General features: G+C 44.4%; 2 protein-coding genes across 4 annotated transcripts; both read left to right on the forward strand.

Annotated features, from left to right (window-relative positions):
* The first annotated feature begins 219 nt into the window (after positions 1-219).
* Positions 220-4,607, forward strand: MRGBP (MRG domain binding protein). Its single transcript, XM_051803146.1, has 5 exons — positions 220-454; positions 1,399-1,520; positions 2,052-2,133; positions 2,473-2,550; positions 3,605-4,607. Exons 1-5 carry the CDS (start codon positions 235-237, stop codon positions 3,793-3,795), a joined length of 693 nt encoding a protein of 230 aa, XP_051659106.1. The 5' UTR covers positions 220-234; the 3' UTR covers positions 3,796-4,607.
* A 1,431-nt stretch (positions 4,608-6,038) lies between these two features.
* OGFR (opioid growth factor receptor) lies at positions 6,039-16,443 on the forward strand. Of its 3 annotated transcripts, XM_051803128.1 has the most exons (9): positions 6,039-6,347; positions 8,088-8,141; positions 10,037-10,069; positions 10,732-10,794; positions 11,101-11,185; positions 11,576-11,654; positions 12,084-12,150; positions 12,429-12,577; positions 12,987-16,443. In XM_051803128.1, the coding sequence occupies exons 1-9, from the start codon at positions 6,141-6,143 to the stop codon at positions 14,362-14,364; spliced, it is 2,115 nt and encodes a 704-aa protein (XP_051659088.1). In that variant the 5' UTR covers positions 6,039-6,140; the 3' UTR covers positions 14,365-16,443. The 3 variants fall into 3 exon arrangements, with proteins under 3 accessions (XP_051659088.1, XP_051659089.1, XP_051659090.1); XM_051803129.1 differs by lacking the exon at positions 8,088-8,141 and having other exon boundaries at positions 6,040-6,347; XM_051803130.1 differs by lacking the exons at positions 8,088-8,141; positions 10,037-10,069 and having other exon boundaries at positions 6,040-6,347.
* The last annotated feature ends 178 nt before the right edge of the window (positions 16,444-16,621 follow it).

Genomic DNA, 16,621 nt, shown 5'->3' on the forward strand with positions numbered 1-16,621 from the left:
CCATAAGGCACTTCCCCCCGAGGCCCACGAGGCTGTGCCGGACGGTCCCGCTCTGGCCCCGTCCCTCAGCGCTGGCTCTCGGTGCCCTCCGGCGCTGCGAGCCCAGCGCACCCCCCGCAGAGAAACCGCTCGGAGCCCGAGGGAACCCCCGAACCTCCCCCGCCCCCGGCGCGGTCCCAGCCGGCTCTTTGCCCCCTCCCGGCCGGCAGGAGCCGCTGCGGGCGCGGCGCGGCGATGAGCGAGGCGGAGGGCGGCTCGGCCGCCGCCGTGGAGAAGCCGCCGCTGCCCGCGGCCGGGCCCGGGGCGGCCGCGGCGGTCGCTGCCGCTGTTGCAGCCGCGGCGGCGGCGGCGGCCGGGCCGGAGCCCGGCGCTCCGGCCGAGGAGGCGGCGGTGGTGTGGAGCCCGGAGGTGGAGGTCTGCCTGTTCCACGCCATGCTGGGCCACAAGCCCGTAGGTGAGCGCGGGCCGCGGCCTCCGGGAGCGGCGGGGGCCGGGGAGGGGAGAGCGGCGGGCGGGGGGCTCCGAGAGGCTCCCGGGGGTCCCGGGGCTGCGGCGGGGCCGGTGGGGAGGGAGGGAGGGAGCGGCGGGCCCTCCGGGCCCGCTGAGCCGCCCGGGCTGGGCCTGGACCGGCCCCCCGGTCCCTCAGGGACCTGCTGCCTCCCGCCTGCACCGAACCGCCGAGCGGGTCACGCAGAAAGGGGCCGCAGCGGGCCGCTGGCTCCGGCGGGGCCGTCCCAGAGCACAGGGCACAGGATTGCGCCCAGAAATGCTCTGGGATGTCTCCAGTGAGGGAGACTCCACAGCCCCTCCGTGGAGACCTGTTCCAGTGCTCACAGTGAAGGAGTTCTTCCTCCTGTTCTGGTGGAACTGCCTGTGCGTGCCTGCCCGTTACACCGAGCAGGGCCTGGTTCCATCTTCTTGGCACCCTGTCTTTAGGTATTTATACACACTGACGGGGTCCCCTCTCAGTCGTTTCTTGTGGAGGCTGAACAGGCCCAGCTCCCTCTGCCTTTTCTCCTGAGAGCAGTGCTCCAGTCCCTTAATTCCCCTCTGCTGGATGTGCTCCAGGAGCTCCGTGTCTCTCCTGTACTGAGAAGCCCAGAGCTGGACACAGAACTCGGGAGACTTTCATCCGGTTGTTTCTCACACAGCCTTTCTAAAAGTTCTGGCTGAGTGTCAGTGCTACCCACTGGAGCACCCTCAGCCCCCTCTGGAATAGCACCTGCAGTGTAGGGTGAAGGATCAGCCTGCCCAGATGCCGCCTGTCTCTCCTGTAATGTCTGGATTCCTTGTAACAACACAACACTTTTTAATGGTGTCATAAAGAAATAAATAAATTTATGTACTGAAATCTATGTAATTGGCATAAATAACACTGCACTGAGTTCTTCCCCCCAGGTGTGAATCGCCATTTCCACATGATTTGCATCCGGGATAAATTCAGCCAGAATATCGGACGGCAGATTTCATCCAAGGTGATTTGGGATCATCTGAGCACCATGTATGATATGCAAGCTCTTGTGAGTATAAAGGGTTGATGCAGCCACATGGTTATTTCGTAGATTTCAGAAGTTTTGATAGACCAAAATCACTGGGTCTGTTGTACTTTTTCATCATACTGATAATTACATGTCATTCTTTGTGTTGATGGGGTTTGCCCTGAATAAATATAGATTAGGTGGGAGACAACAAAACCTGCACTGGCTTGTGAAGGTTTTTTGTTTGTTTTTTGTTTGCCTAAGCGCTGATCCAGCAAATGTTTACATAGATATGTAAGTGTCAAATGAAAAAGTTACAGTGTGTTTACTTAAGAAATTGCCATGTTTGGGTTGCAGAAATGATCTCAAATGGTCCTAAGTCATGACCTTGGGTATCTTGACCTTAGTAATCAGTTTGACATCAGGAGCCTCCTGGTTCTCTAACATCTGAACTGTCTTGATAAGAATTATTTAGCTACTAATTGCATGTAAAGCAGAACTGGAGATTGCATTTCTAAATTCCAATTAAAATTTTTACAAGCGACTCACAGAGACCATTCTTTTCTTTCTAAGCATGAATCCGAGATTCTTCCATTCCCTAATATAGAGAAGAATTTTGCTCTTCCTGATGAAATGATTCAAGAAGTGAGAGAAGGTAAGATGTGACAGCAGTCTCTGCTTCTTGGTTACTCTGATCTCATCCCAGAATGTTTAACAAAACTGTCCCCAAGAAAGAGTGTGAGATGTTGATCCAAGGCCATTCTTTCAGACTGGTGTGTTTGGTGCAGTGGGAAAAGGGAGCGTTAAACAGATACAAGTTTATCTCATGAATTTTTAATCAACTGACTGAAGGAACTGTCAAGGAAAGGATCCTAGTTCTTGTGCTGTTCATATCCTTGTTACCAGAGGAACTTTTCCAAATTACTGCTGAATGTTGCACTGAATATGTGGTTCTTTAAACCCATCTAACCATTGCTAACAATCCTTTCTGTAGGAAAAGTAATGATGGAAGAAGAAGTGAAAGAGGAAATTTTAAAAGAAGAGCTGGAAACGCATGCAGGTCCAGAAGAAGGTAATTTTGTAACTCTCTACTGTGTAATACGGGATTAAAAACCAACTGTAACGCTGAGAAATTAATGTTAAAATGTGAATCCCAAATACAGTGTACTTTGTGATTTGTACTCAGACTCAGCATGTGCTCATGCCAAGAATTAGAATAATTTAAGAATGCACAGAGTAAGCAGTTGCTTATCGAAAAGATTTCTTCTTTGCTCCTAATTCATCTGTGCAGGTTGTATAGCTTTGGAGATTTTTTGGTTTAATATGTACTTGACAAACCCCTGGGAGTCTGAAGGAATCTGAGGATCTCCGAGAGAAAGCTGGGTCCAGTTTTATTGAACCTAAATACTCTGCGAAAGGAACTTTGTAGTCATGGGGGAAATAGGGTGTATAAATCAAAAAAGATTGTAAAATTGTGTACTTAAATGGGAAGGCGGGCAGAGTTTATTTTATTTTATTTTATTCTCATTATCTTGCTTCTTTTAAATAAAAGGCTTGTTTTCCTAACACTTTGCTGTAGAACAAGTTAGATGTGAACAGTAGAGATCCTGCTATTTACATTAACAAACCAAGCCAACTACTATCTATATAATTTCATCATATTTATATCACTGAATAAGTGGTGTTTAAAGATTGTAATAAAAGATCTAAACATGTATTTAAAAATATATTAAATTTCACATTTTGGGTGTTCAGTTTTAATATCTACCTATGATACCAAATGTAATGACCGTTGCTGATTATAAATTCCATAGATTGGTCCTATGTTCTGTAAGTGTTCCTATTAAGTATTTTAATATTAAGTGCTGTTTAATTCCACTTAATGAATTCGATTTTTAGCCTGTGAAAATACATGCCTGTCTTTAAAGCAAATAATAAAAGCAAGATGTGCCTTTCTCAGAGAAGATTTTTCCTTTAGAAGTGAAAGTAATACCTAATGGTGGATAAATATGCTGAGAGTTGATTGTTTTGAGAAGTTTTATGTAATATAAAGAAAATTTGATATCACTCTTGTTTGCCTTTGTGTGTGACTCTGATCTGGAATCATTACTTTGATCCTATTTCAGTTTTTGCACCCTCTGGAACTTTAGGAAAAGCAACTGAAAAGCCAAGCAGCAAAGAGAAAGAGAAAACTTCATCAGATTCCGGATCCAAAGAAGGATCTGATAAGAGGAAGCGCAACAGAGTCACTGAGAAGGTGTTAAATGCAAACAGTAACCCTTCCAGTCCCAGCGCCGCCAAACGCCGCAGGACGTAGAGCTGTGAGAGAGGAGTGACAGACTCTGGGATGGGAGGGGGGAACAGCAAAAACAAGTCACAGGATAGTTGCTACAGAAACTCTTTGAGGAAGGAAAAGATACCTGAGCCAGGCGTTTGAAGAATCCGCACATCGGCTTTATACGCGCAAGACTCTTGGCTGGTGCGTTCCCTGGCTGCCTTCTGGGGGCCTGGGGAGCAGGCTGGGAATGTGGAGAGTGGGTGTAACAGTGCCAGTGGCTGCATTCCCAACCAGCAACACGCTCTGTGGCAGCACAGCTCATGAAACCCGTGCCCAGTGCAACACGGGGCCTTGGATCAGCAAAAGCAAAGGTGATTCCTGTAAACCTGGGATTGTGTTTTCTGCCTTTGTTGCCGTCTGTGAGTATCACAGACCATCTGTGGGTAATGTTTTGGCCATTTCACTTGCTGCAAACATAGCACTTGTATCAAATGTCTCAATTTGCTGGTTCAGTACAACCAAAATTCTTTTAAATGCAGGTAACTACTGAGTTGAAGTGTTCTGTCGCTCTGTTGGCTGGAGGAGCCTTCATTTGACCCTTAGAGATGTAACATTTTTCAATCTTTCTAAGTTTATATGCCATAAGTGAAGTGAAAATTGTAATGCCCCTAGCCAGAATAATTAATAAGTGTCCTAAATAAAATATCTGGAGATGTCACATTGTTTTGTAAGGGATCAGTTGAGCTGTGCATGAACCTGGAGGTGTTGCTTCATCCATTTGTAATACAGTAGTGTAAAACAGTGGGGTTTGTACTTAATTATTTATTTTTTTAAAGCAGTTTTAGTAGATGTTCATTTTGTTCTACAGCTGAAGAACCTTACTGACACTGTAATGCTTATCTTTTATATGCTAGGATATTGAGATTTGATAAAATTACTATTTTTGTGCTGTGAGAAGATGGACCAGTCAACAAATACCTGTTACATGGTGAATGAAGCAGGTTGAAATGGTACTGAATTTGTTTCATTATATTAACTACCAGTTAATAAAAGGAAGAATTACTTCTTAATCTGTCAGTATTGCCTTCAAGGTGAGGCACTAGGAGTCTACTACTTTTTGCTTTTATTCTAGGTACGTAGCCAAGTTCTTGTCTGCCTTATTTTCTTCTCTTGTTTTATACCAAGAATAAATTTGACTTGTTTTTATTTTACTAAATGGTAATTGTTGTGTGACTTGATTAAAATCTTGCCCAGTGTATTTTGGAACTTATTTAGGTACCTTGTGCCTTTAGTGGCATTGCTCAAAAGTGCCTGCCTGGGGGTTTAGGTTTGGCTTTTTTTACTAACTTTGTCTGTATGAACCCTGTTATTTCTATATGATATTTGATAAAAAATCCTGGCCTGCTGAACACAATAGATAGGTTGCTGCAAGCTTCCAAACTTGAGGATTTACCAGAAGGTACAATTATCATGAATTCAGTGCTTTAATCCTTGGAGAATGTCTGGTGAGATGCCACCAACTGGAGAGCCCCTTGGAGCTCTGATTTGTGGGAGAGGTGCCTCAGAGGTTTTCTGGGCAGGTGGGAAATGACCTTTTATAACCTTATGTGAGGAAGCTCCCGATTGTAATGTTGAAAAACAACTTGTTCAGTGCGATCAAGTTCCTAGAGGTTGTAATCACATGTCACTTACAGATCTGTCACCCAGTGAGTGAAGAATTCATTCACGCCCAAAGGTGAATGAATGCCTCTGTTAAGTTCTGCTATTCCTTTAAGAAACTTTGTCATGATCTATGCAGATTCTCGCCGTGAAGTGCAGATCCTGTAACTCTCAAGTCTCACGGCCCTGTGGGTGTAAATCCAACTCATCCAGGTGATGCCATTCCAAAATGTTTGCTCTACCAATGACATGTTTTTATAGCTCAAAGTAGAATTGTGTTGACAACGTGTACTGGTTGTAGCAGGGAAAGCCCACTTGGGATTTCACGCCCAGTCCCGCAACGCAGATTTTTTAGGAATTTTTTTGGACGTCAAGTTGGGTATTGACAAATGTAAATGTAAATTTAAATGCTTTAAATGACCCCAGCGCCTCCGCGCTTTGCCTTGCTGCCCAGGTTCCTTGGGAATATTGCTCTTTCCCTCGTTTCCCAGCAGGATGACCGCCTCCCCATCCCCAGGTGCGGGCGCTCCCGGATCCCGGCGGAGGAAGGAGGGAAGCTCCCGGTGCCAGCGGGACCGGTGCGGGCGGGCGCAGGAAGGGGGCGGGGCCTGCTCGCGCTTCCGTTCCCCCCCCACGTGGCCGTGCTTTGTGCGCGCGGGCGGGCGGCGGCCCCGCCGCCCCTTCCCCGTCCCTTTCGCTTTCTCTTTCCGTCCCCGCCGCGCTCCATGGCTTTCTCGTACTCGGAGCGGTTCTGGGAGGAGGCGGGCAAGCCGGAGGACTACGACTCCACCTGGGAGGGAGAGGAAGAGGAGGACGAGGAGGAGGAGGAGGATGGCGGCGGAGGCGAAGCGGAGGGAGCGGAGGCGGCAGCCGGGGAGGAGCCGCAGGATGCGGGGGAGCAGCCGGGGTCGGGCAAGGAGCGAGACTGCCGGGTGGGTGCGGGGGTCCCCGGGACGCGGGGTGGGCTGAGGGCCCCCCTTTCCCTCTTCTCTCCCGGAGCACCTTCCCCTGTTCTCCCCGTGCGGAGCCGCCGCATCCCTCGGGAGTTCCCGCATCCCTCGGGGCTGTCCCAGGTGCGCTCATCTGTGTGAGTGATGTTGTTCCTGCCTTCTGGGCTCCGCTGTCAGGTACTTGATTTACTAAGAAGAACCGGGGCAGCTTGAAATACTTACTACAAGTCAAAGGGGTTTTGCCCTGGCAGCGCTGCCTGGGCATGTACTTTGTCCCCATCTCGATGACGCAAATCCTCCGGGAGAGGGGACAGGGATGGGGATGGCAGAGGGATGCTGTGACTTCACGGCCCCTTAATATCCGTTAGACTACCATGAGCTGGGTTTTAATGTTTTCCCCCACCATTCCCTGTGGTCTGGGTACTTTATCCCATAAATAGAGGTTCTGTTTTCTGTATGTCACCTGCCTGTTCACCACATGGATGGGCCATTATGGCATTACTGTTCTCCTTGCTTTTAAGTTTTTGGTTGGTATCTTCAGCCTTTGTGTGGTGGCCTTCCTTCTACTCTTTGATACCATTAATAAAATGCCATCACATAAAATCTGCTCAGTTTTAAAAATGAGCTGTAATTTTTTATTTCTTTTAGACATGTTTTATTTTCTAAGGAACGTGTTTAGAGCAACTCTGAAAACAACAGAATGCACACTCTTTTAAAAACTAGAAGTACATGTGCAGTTATGAGTGAGGTGCTGCAAAACATGAGCACCTGTGCCTGGTGCCTTAAAATAATGTTTAGTTGAAATAAAAGGAACTTTTTAGTCTTATCTGAGGTCCCTGTTTTTAGCATCAGTGTTTTTCAGTTTGACATTGAGTGTCAGTATTTTCTTCTCCAGCATTGCTTTGGTAAATGCAAACCTGTTTCTTTTTCGGTATTTCTTGTCAATCAAAACTACAATCCTTTGACTCCTCCCCTTTTGGGGAAGAGGAAACTAATTCTTCACTTAAGTTTCGTTTCAAGCAACTCTTCCCTTCTCTTAGAATATAAATAGGCAGATAAAGCTGTCCAATGAATACACTTTTAAAGGAGTTTAATATTAAACTTTATTTTTTTTAATAAGCATTAAGATATTAAAATACCACTTTACAAAAGAATTCTCTGTGCACATGGAAATGTGTTTTGGGTGGAGTAGTTGTAATACTGAATGGAGGAGGTAGGGTTTTCCTTTGAAATGTTTTACAGTGTTGGAGAGCATGCTGTCAACTTTGTTTTGTGCATGGCTGGAGTTCACAAGTTTTAATAACTCCAGAACATTCAGGTTATTCTGTTTCCATGTGTTTGTTCTTCAGGTGGTTTTTTTTTTATTTAGAGCAGCTCTGGATTGTGACAACTGTAAAAGCAAGGACCATTTTTTCACTCCAGTGGGTGGACTTTTCCGGCTTTGCCTTACAAAGGAGGATGTTGTCCCTGAGCCTTATGGTCCCTGGAATACTGTTCTGCATTTTTCAAGAGGAGCTCTTCCTTCAGTGATGAATGTGTAGTTACCTCTGTCTGACAGTGCCTTGAAAAATTATAAGGGCAGTGAGAATGAATGTTCAAAGAAACAGTAAATCTTCTGCTATCCATTTGTGCCTTTACAGCCTGTTAAAGGCATGAATCAGTTTCCAAAACTAGTTCCTACTTCTGCTTATTTTGCACTAATTCTCATTCTTCTCCCCTCAGTCTAGATGGTATTCTTTCTGGCTGAAGCTGCTAGTGTTTTTATTCAGTACTGAGGTTAGAGTTTTTTATTATTATTTGCACTGTGCACTTTCAAAATCAACTTAAAATTCTACTTTTATCTTTGCATTTCACTTGTCTCTGTAACTGCTCCATATTCACAGTCTGAGGTTCCTGCAGGTGCGTCTTTCCAGCTCTTCTGCCTTGCAGTGCCTTTAGCTTCTGAGTGAGCTTTGAAAACTTTATGGTTTATGTTTATTTTAAGAATAAAAAGGCTACTCTAATGCCCGAAGTTCATGTTTTAATAACAAATCCCATAGTTCTGCTTTCTCCTAAATTTCAGTCAACAAAAGGTTTCAATTCCTCTTCTGGGGTTGTCATCTTTCTCACTGCAGTGCTGGTTCACAATCCACACCTCCTTTCATCCCTTTTGGTTACAGCTGGTTTCCAGCTGATTTCTCAGCCCAGTCCTGTTTGTGTTCCCCTCTCCTGGCTGTGTTCTCTGCTTCCCTCACTCTTTGAACACTGATGCATGTTCTGCCTCCAGGTTTGGAGTGTGAAACCCACTTAGGTTTCCTGGCAGTGCTGTGAGACATAAAGGGGATTGATTTATACCTGCAAGTTTCAGCCTTGCTGTTTAGTTTGTGTTTCTTACCTGGAAAGAAAGGGAAGGTTCTGTTCCTGTGTGGCTTAAATAGAAGTTTATAGAGACCCAGAAGCAACACCTACTTGGAGAACCAAAGCTGAGTTTTGCTCTCTTTGCTTCCTCATCTTGTTCTCTTTATTGCTGGGCTCCAGAATGCCTTTTCCTGGGTCTAGCTTCTTTCTGGACAAGCCTTACAGCCCCTTGCACCATGGCATTGCATCTGGCTCTGTGGCTACACTGGCTCTTCAGCAAACCAGTTATTTTCTAAAGTGGGAACCAGTCTGCTTTTATCCTGTCCCACCTGACTGCATCCAAGGATGTTATTTTAGAACCTTAAGTGTAAAGAATATCTAGAAATAGAATATTAATAATTGATTGTATTAAAACAATGTTTTAATTAATTCCATATAACAGTCAACAGGGCAAGTGAATGGGTGACTTCATTACAACAAGATGTTAAAAAAATATAGTCCAGTTCCAGCCTTAATTATTAATGAACCAAGGATCATTGTTCATTAGGAAGTGGTTTTATTTTTCTCTGTGCAAGTGAGGTTACAAAATACCAAATGAGGTTATTAAATAACTAGGGAGAGGTTTTGATGCTTCTTTCTTCTAAGTTCCTTACAGTGCTTATTTTGCAAGAGTTTGCACATCTCATCCCCATTTCCCAGCATTCTTGTTCTTGCTGTGAGCTGGCATTGAACAAACTGACTGTGCTGTGCTTCGCTTTGGGGGCCCCTTTATTCATGAGCAGTCTTGTTCATTTTGGTGCTTCTAAATTGACACAACACTGTTAAGTGCTTTCATGGTTTGGGACAAGATGATTCAGCACTCAGCAAGATTAAACCTGTCTGTGTTGCTTTGAAGTGTAACAAATTCTCTTATCACTGAAGTAATCCACTGCAAAAAATAGATAAGTAAAAATCTATATGTATATAATTCAGTTAAAATGCATTTTAAACTAAGTCATACTTGCAACTTCTATTACCACAAATTTCAGAGGAACAAATGAAGCTGTTCTTTTTTGATTTTTGTCTAAATGTGACACTTGAAACGAATCTAGCACATCTGTGTAGTGAGGAGAACCTGGCACCTGGTTGTATGGCACCACAGGTTTTTCTCTGTAGCAATTTAAATTACGAATAATATAAAGTGAATTCAGCTGTAACTAGGTAAATCTGTCACTTGGCAACTAATAGGGAGCATGTGAGTCACCACTGTGGGTATTCTCATTTTGTATCTATTTTTTATTTTATTAGTGAAGTTTGATTTCAAAATGTTCCAACTAAATGCTTTTTATTTGTAGGAGCAAAGCTCGAATTCATCACGGCAGTCTCAGGTAAGTTTGGTTACATGGAAAAATGAGTAATAATTAAGATGATGATTGGAACAGAAGTCCAATAAAATAAATATCTAATGTGACCATGTAGCTCTGTTATTGTTTACTGTCTAGATCAGCATGATGCTTAATCAGCAAGGCTGATCTCAAGCATAAAGCAAAGATGAATAAAACTTTTTATTTCAGTAATGTCTACAGGGAATGAGAATCTTGAATTCCAGGGATATTTCTACATCTTAAATTCTCCAATTTTAAAGTCTGGCCTCTCTCTTCACTAGGGTTTGTAGCAACTCAGAGATATGTCTTCTTTTAAAATCTTTTAGTTAAGGAGGGAAAATGACATTTTACTGTTTGAGATTTCCAGCTAGTTCTGACCATTTCCATAAGCAAACCCAACTGGGATACAAGATAGGCATGAAAATGAAAACCTTGATTGATAAGACTAGAAGGGAAAAGAAGTGTTTTGGTTAAAGGATAAGGCATGAACTTCTTTTAGTCCAAAGTCAGGAATGCAGAGAAATGACAACAGTAACAGTCTGGCTGGTTCTGGGAGTGCTGGGAGTGCAGGGCACATGTGAGAGATGCTGAATTCAGTCAGTGGGTGATTCTTTTTTGCAGAAAATGGCTTTATTGTGAATCTCTGATGTGTCTCTTTTCTGCAGTTCAAATGGAGGCGCAACTGCACTGCGGCCAAAGACATGCAGAGATACAGACACCACTACCCAGTACGTGCTCAGGGATGGGGAACCAGCTCCTGGGGCTCCTCCTCGTCCCTTCCTACCTTTAGGAACACTTTCTAGATTTGGGAACACCCTTTTGCCTTTACATTTACGGAACCTTTGAAGGATTCATTTGTGAGGGGGAAGGGATGATGTGGGTGCGTCAGAAACAAGCTGTTACTTCCCAAAACACATTTCGAGGATTTAGCTTGGGAACATTTATGAAATGTGAGGGAAAGCAAGGAGAAATGTTGAAGTGAGTATTGCCTTTGAAAAGATTGCTGCTTGTTGATTTCTTGTTCTCACCTCCAGGGTTTGAAACAATCAGAAAATGAGGATGAAGAAGAGATGTGGAACTTAAGCTTTTATAAAAATGAGATTTCTTTTATGCCCCAGGGTGAGTACGTTCTGTGGTGGCTGTTTGATGCAATCTGCTGTAGCTGCTTGAATTGGTGAAAGAGCAGCTTCATCCATATGGGACAGCTAATAAAAACCAAACCAAACAAAACACGAGACCAAAACAAAAACACCACCCAAAACAAAACAAACAAAAAAGCCATCAACATTTCCATTTCAAAACATCCTTGTTCCTGCTGTATTTTCCTTCATTTTCTGCTTGGTGGTAGAAAACTAAGGTATTTTTCTGGCTTACCAGGTTGTCTAGTTAGAGAAGCTAATGCCTGTGTGCAAACACCTGGGTCTGGGTAATGAGCCACCTGGGGTGATTGGCTAACATTAATTTTAATTTGGTGTGGTTTCTTGCCTGACCTTTTCCTTTTCCTTGCAGGGCTGCCTATTGAAGATCTGCTTTCACGTTGGTGGGACGACTATGAAACTCTGGAATATAACCATTCTTACATACAGTGGTAAACTGCCTGCAGGAACAGAGTGCCTCTCTTTAGCTGTGCCTCTTTTAAGCGTCGGGTGTATCTGTGTTCCTGTAAACAGCTTCACAAAAGGCCCAGCATCACTCTTGATGAAACCTTTGTCCACTTTAGCTTCATTGAGTTGTGTTCTTCTGGAAGCAATGCAGTGGAAGTCCTGAAGGCCCTGGGTTTCCAGTGCAGCTGTGGCAATAGAGCTCAGTTATGCCTTCGAGCACCTGCAGAACGAAGTTAGGGCAAGGAGAGAGATCCAGATAAGCAAAATGTGTTGCTGTTATTGATGTAGACAATGCTTTTATGGGAGGGATTTATTTCTCATATATGCCCGTAGGGATGTGAGGTCTCCAAGAGGTGCCTGTGTGGTTGGATGTCATCTTTGCTCATCTGGGATCAAAATTTCTTTTGTTTCAGGCTGTTCCCTTTACGTGAATATGGGATGAACTGGCATGCCAGGCCACTCACCTCTCAAGAAATCCAGGTATTTATTGAAAGCTTTTGTTTTTTTTTTTTTTTTTTTAGCTCTGAAGTATGTTAAGATTTTCCCTAAATGCCTTATATTTGAAGTTGAGTGGGATTTTTAGCTTCCTCGGGTCCCTAGTGTGCATGTTGGCTGTCTTGTGTCTGCCAGTAGCTCCACCAGCAAATGAAATGCTTTAGTGACACAGTCAAACCTTGTTTAGAATTCAGGTGCCACTTAAGCTGGTGCAGGTAATTAGGGAACTGCACCTTTTACTAATTGCTCTGTCTTGTTTTCAGGCCTTTAAGAGGTCCAAGGAAGTTATGGAAAGGTTTGTACGTGCTTATGAGCTCATGCTGAGATTTTATGGAATCATTCTGGTCAACAAAGAAACTGGAGAACTTAAGAGAGCAGAGAACTGGGCTGACAGATTTGAAAACTTGGACAGGTAAGTCTCGGTTTGTGCCATTGGTCATATACTGCACCCAGGCACTTCTTTGGGGGGACAAAAAAAGTCCAAGTTGAGGAAATCCTCGGTCCTTGAGGAATGAAGACTTTTGTTGATAAACATGTTATCTAGCGAGAGTAGTTTTAGCTTTTATTCTGTTAAACTACAAAATAGGAATATTTCCAAGCAGTTGAGATGATGAATTTTAGCAGCTCAGGAAGGGCTTAGGAAGGTACTGCTGAGGGCACATGGCAGCTGCTTAAAGCCCACCTGTGCTCCCATTTGCATTGTCAAATAGTCTTTAACAGATCACAGTCAGTCAATGACAAAACATTTTGCAGATACCCCAGAGGTTCACAGTGGCTTGTGAGACTTTCCCTTACCAGCTTTGCTTGTCTGTTCCATTCAGGTTCAACCACAACAACCTGCGGATCACTCGCATCCTGAAGTGCCTGGGGGAGATGGGATATGAACGCCATCAGGTGCACTTGGTAAAGTTTTTCCTGACAGAAACTCTCGTTAAGGGGACTCTACCAAATGTCAAGAGAAGTGCCTTGGATTACTTCCTGTTCACTGTCAGAAGCAGACGGAGGAGGAGAGAACTGGTCCACTACGCTTGGCAACACTTCAAACCTCAGGAAGACTTCGTGTGGGGGCCAAAGGAGAAACTCCAGAAGTACAGACCTCGCTCTGCCAAGCCACAGCTGCACCAAAAGGCTGAAGATAGACAGGAAACTCCTGGTAAAAAATGTGGTGATTCTGTGGGAAAGGATCAGAACCAGTCTCCAGAGGCGGAACAGAAAGCTGGAGATGCTGCAAACTTGCAGCCTGAAGTGAGCGATGAAGATGTAAAAGAGAAGATAAGCAAATGTGTTTTGAAGGGAGGAGATGATGAAGAGGAGAAAGAAGCTTCATCTGCCCAGCTGGAGGAGAAGGATTTAAACAGTGAGGCTGAAGAAGTGCAGGGTACAGCAGAGAACGACTGCACAAAGGAGAGCAAGAAGAGAAAACTGGATGCACGTATGGCAGATGCTGAAAAGGTTGGACCACTGAAAAGCTCTACTGATATTGAAAACATTTCCCATAATCTGGGAGAATGTGCAATTAATGCAGAAATTCCCTCCTCAGGCCCACCCTCACAAGCAGAAGAGGACCAGGAGGCACTGAAAGAAGATGATGAGAGCACCAAAGGCTCAGCAGCACCAGAGACCACTGATGCAGCTGTGAAACGGAGGAAAGTCGATAAAAGAACATCAAAAAACAAAACAGTCAACTTGGCCATAAACCTGAACATGGGGCCCACAGACTGTAGTGCCAAGGTAAATCCATCTGCTGCAAAGTCTGAGGCTGAAAAAGAAAATGTCAGTGAGAAAAATGAAACTGTGGAAGTGAGAAATGAGAAGGGGGGTGGCGGTGATGCAGATGGTGAGGCAGTAAGACCCCTGGCTGGTTCCAGGCTCCCCAGGACTGGCTCTACTTCTCCAAGAAGTGATGGCTGTGAGTTGAGTGGAGATCAAGGCACGGTGAGGAGTGATCAGCACAACTGCAACAGCACACTCCTGGGGGGTAAGAGTGAGGTAGATGGGGTGGAACAGCAGAAAAAGGCAGAAAACGCAGACGAAAAAGGGCAAGCAGAACCCACAGACAAGAAACAAGCTCCAGAGAGTCTTGAGCAGAGCACGACACCCACTTGTCCTGAAGAAGACAGTGCTGAGGTTGCAACACAAGAAGCTGAGAGCTCTGAGCATGCAGCAGAGCCTGGTGGAGAGCAGGGAGCAGCAGAGTGAGAGCAGCACAGCGAGTCCTCGAGCAAGCAGAGATGACACTGCCCCAGCTGCAGGGAGCCAGCTTGGATAAGAGAAGTACATGGAAAAATAAACTTCCTTTGGGATGATCCAGGCTGGCCCCTGTCTCACTTTCACTCTGTCATGCTTTTTTAATCATCTCTAGTAATTTCACCGAGATCCAGCTTTTGGTTACCCTAAAGAGGACAACTTTAATTTAGTCATCTTCATGAACAGGCCTTGTCCTGTTCCTGGTTTTTATCTGATGTTCAGGGCTATCTTGGAGCAACGGGGATTTTTGCACTTTGCTTTGATTCTGGTATGTCCCTTCTGAAAGAGAAGAGGAAAAATTATCTCTTTCCTTGTTTGAAATAGTTAAGTATTTATTAAATACTTGATTTTTAATGTAAGACAGCATGACCTAATTTACCAGGCCTTTCTATTACCATGTAACTTCTGTTTGTTATTTTGAAAGGCTGTACCATCCCAGGAGTTTTTTCCTGGAAAAAGCACTGTTTCCCTAAAATAGATGGGTATATGGATTTCACATGATGTCAGAGTATAGCTGCCTCTATAAAGAAAGTAGGTTTGGCTTTAGACTGGGATAAAATGCATAACCAAACATACCTCTGATCAGTATGAACCTTTGTGTAGATACTGTTCTGAGGTGCAAAGTGCTGAGTAATTTGTTCTCTTCATCCCCACAGAGGTTGCTTTGTAGTTCTTAGAGTTGTTAAGAATATGAGTTGTCTACTAGTTTCTAAGAGAAAAACCTTCAGATTTTGCATAAAACTCTAGAGCTGCCCTTCCCCAGGTTTTCCCACCACTTTTAGACCCTTTATTGTCAGTGTCCATGACTGGTTCAAAGGCCTTCCTTTCTCAGTTGCCAAAACAGCACAAATTTTTCCCACTGCATTTTTTTCAGCCTTTGCTGGTAATTTGCCATGGCCTGTGGGGCTCCTTTCTGAGGGGCCCATTGCGTGAGGTCAGATGTGTCAGATCCAACCCATTTCCCAGTTAGGGCAGGATTGGTTTGCCATTAATGGTCAGCATGTCAGACACTGAGGGCATGTCCAAGTGCAGCATGTCTGGAAACCACTGGGCTTTGTGGGGCAGTTAATTGAAGCTTTAATTGGAGGGGGTACGCTTGTCTGGTTCGTTTATTTACAGCCCTCAAGAATTCACTTTCAGACTTTGCCAGCTATTTGCCTGCATTAGTGTTCCTGACCTCCCTGTCAGCTGTTCTGCCTGACTTACACCATATTCCACCGAGTCTGAAAGAGCATTAAACAGCTCAGCTCCTAAAAGTTGACAACAGGGACCCGTTCCATGAAGGAGGGGAAACCATTCCCAACAGCCAGAAGGTCTGGACTTGCTGTTTGCTCCGATTGTTTGGTTTGGTTTTGGGGTTCTTTGGTGCTGTTTGGTTGATGCAGCAGCCTGTGCAATGTTAATGTGTTTCCTCTCTCTGCTACAGTTCTTAAGAAGCTTCATCTTTCAAGGAATTTGATGGGTGACTTGCCTTCCCAGACTGTAGGTCCTGAGCCAGCATGCCACATACATGTGTGTGGGAATAAAAGTCTGCAAGCTCAGCATCTCATGTTTGTGGTCACACACGTGCTGGAAAAAGGCTTTAATGTTTTTAAATCACTTTTTTTTTTTCTTCTTATGAACAGGTGGAGTTAAATAGCCAGTAAGAATACACTTAACTACAGATACAAATACTTGAAGATGTTGAGTGAAAATTCTTTCCTAAGAGATTCCTAAGAATTGTTAATTGTGGCTTTTGTACAGATTTATAGTAATTTTCTTATTTAATGAAAATTCCATTGTGAATATGTGCTCAGTTGGGGCATAGATCATATATCTTGTTATGGTGAGGTTTGGTTTTGTGTTTAATGGGATTTCACTGTGAGCCCCAGCCTGGAGTGAGTGCTCAAACCAAACCCTTCCCTCTCATACCTGGTTTAGAGTTTTGACTGTAGGTGTGTGTGGTGAGTTCACAAGATGTTTCCCAGCACTCAGAGTTGTATCACAGAGTCTGTTATGTTAATTCCCCTATTAAAGCATGACTTGATTGCATACCAGTTTCCACTTTTTTTTATCTTTGAGGGCAGGATGTGACCATGTATTTACCCACCACCACCCACCCCTCCTGTGTCGTGGTCCCCTCCAATAAGTGGGTGCAGGGGGCTGCCCAGCATTCCCAAGCAGAGCTCTGCTGGGCTCACCATGAGACACATTTGCTGCTTGTTCCGTG

The sequence above is a fragment of the Manacus candei genome, unplaced genomic scaffold, assembly GCF_025592945.1.
Source record: "Manacus candei isolate 608988 ecotype Guabito, Panama unplaced genomic scaffold, ASM2559294v1 h1tg000057l, whole genome shotgun sequence".
NCBI lineage: Eukaryota > Metazoa > Chordata > Aves > Passeriformes > Pipridae > Manacus > Manacus candei.

Bases quoted from the DNA above. Each gene is read 5' to 3' on its own strand.
- OGFR (XM_051803128.1), top strand. From the start codon at position 6,141: ATGGCTTTCTCGTACTCGGAGCGGTTCTGGGAGGAGGCGGGCAAGCCG. The intron at 8,142-10,036 runs GTTAGAGTTTTT...TTTTATTTGTAG, and splicing joins TGTTTTTATTCAGTACTGAG to GAGCAAAGCTCGAATTCATC. The intron at 10,070-10,731 runs GTAAGTTTGGTT...TCTTTTCTGCAG, and splicing joins ATTCATCACGGCAGTCTCAG to TTCAAATGGAGGCGCAACTG.
- MRGBP (XM_051803146.1), top strand. From the start codon at position 235: ATGAGCGAGGCGGAGGGCGGCTCGGCCGCCGCCGTGGAGAAGCCGCCG. The intron at 455-1,398 runs GTGAGCGCGGGC...TCTTCCCCCCAG, and splicing joins GCTGGGCCACAAGCCCGTAG to GTGTGAATCGCCATTTCCAC. The intron at 2,551-3,604 runs GTAATTTTGTAA...ATCCTATTTCAG, and splicing joins GCATGCAGGTCCAGAAGAAG to TTTTTGCACCCTCTGGAACT.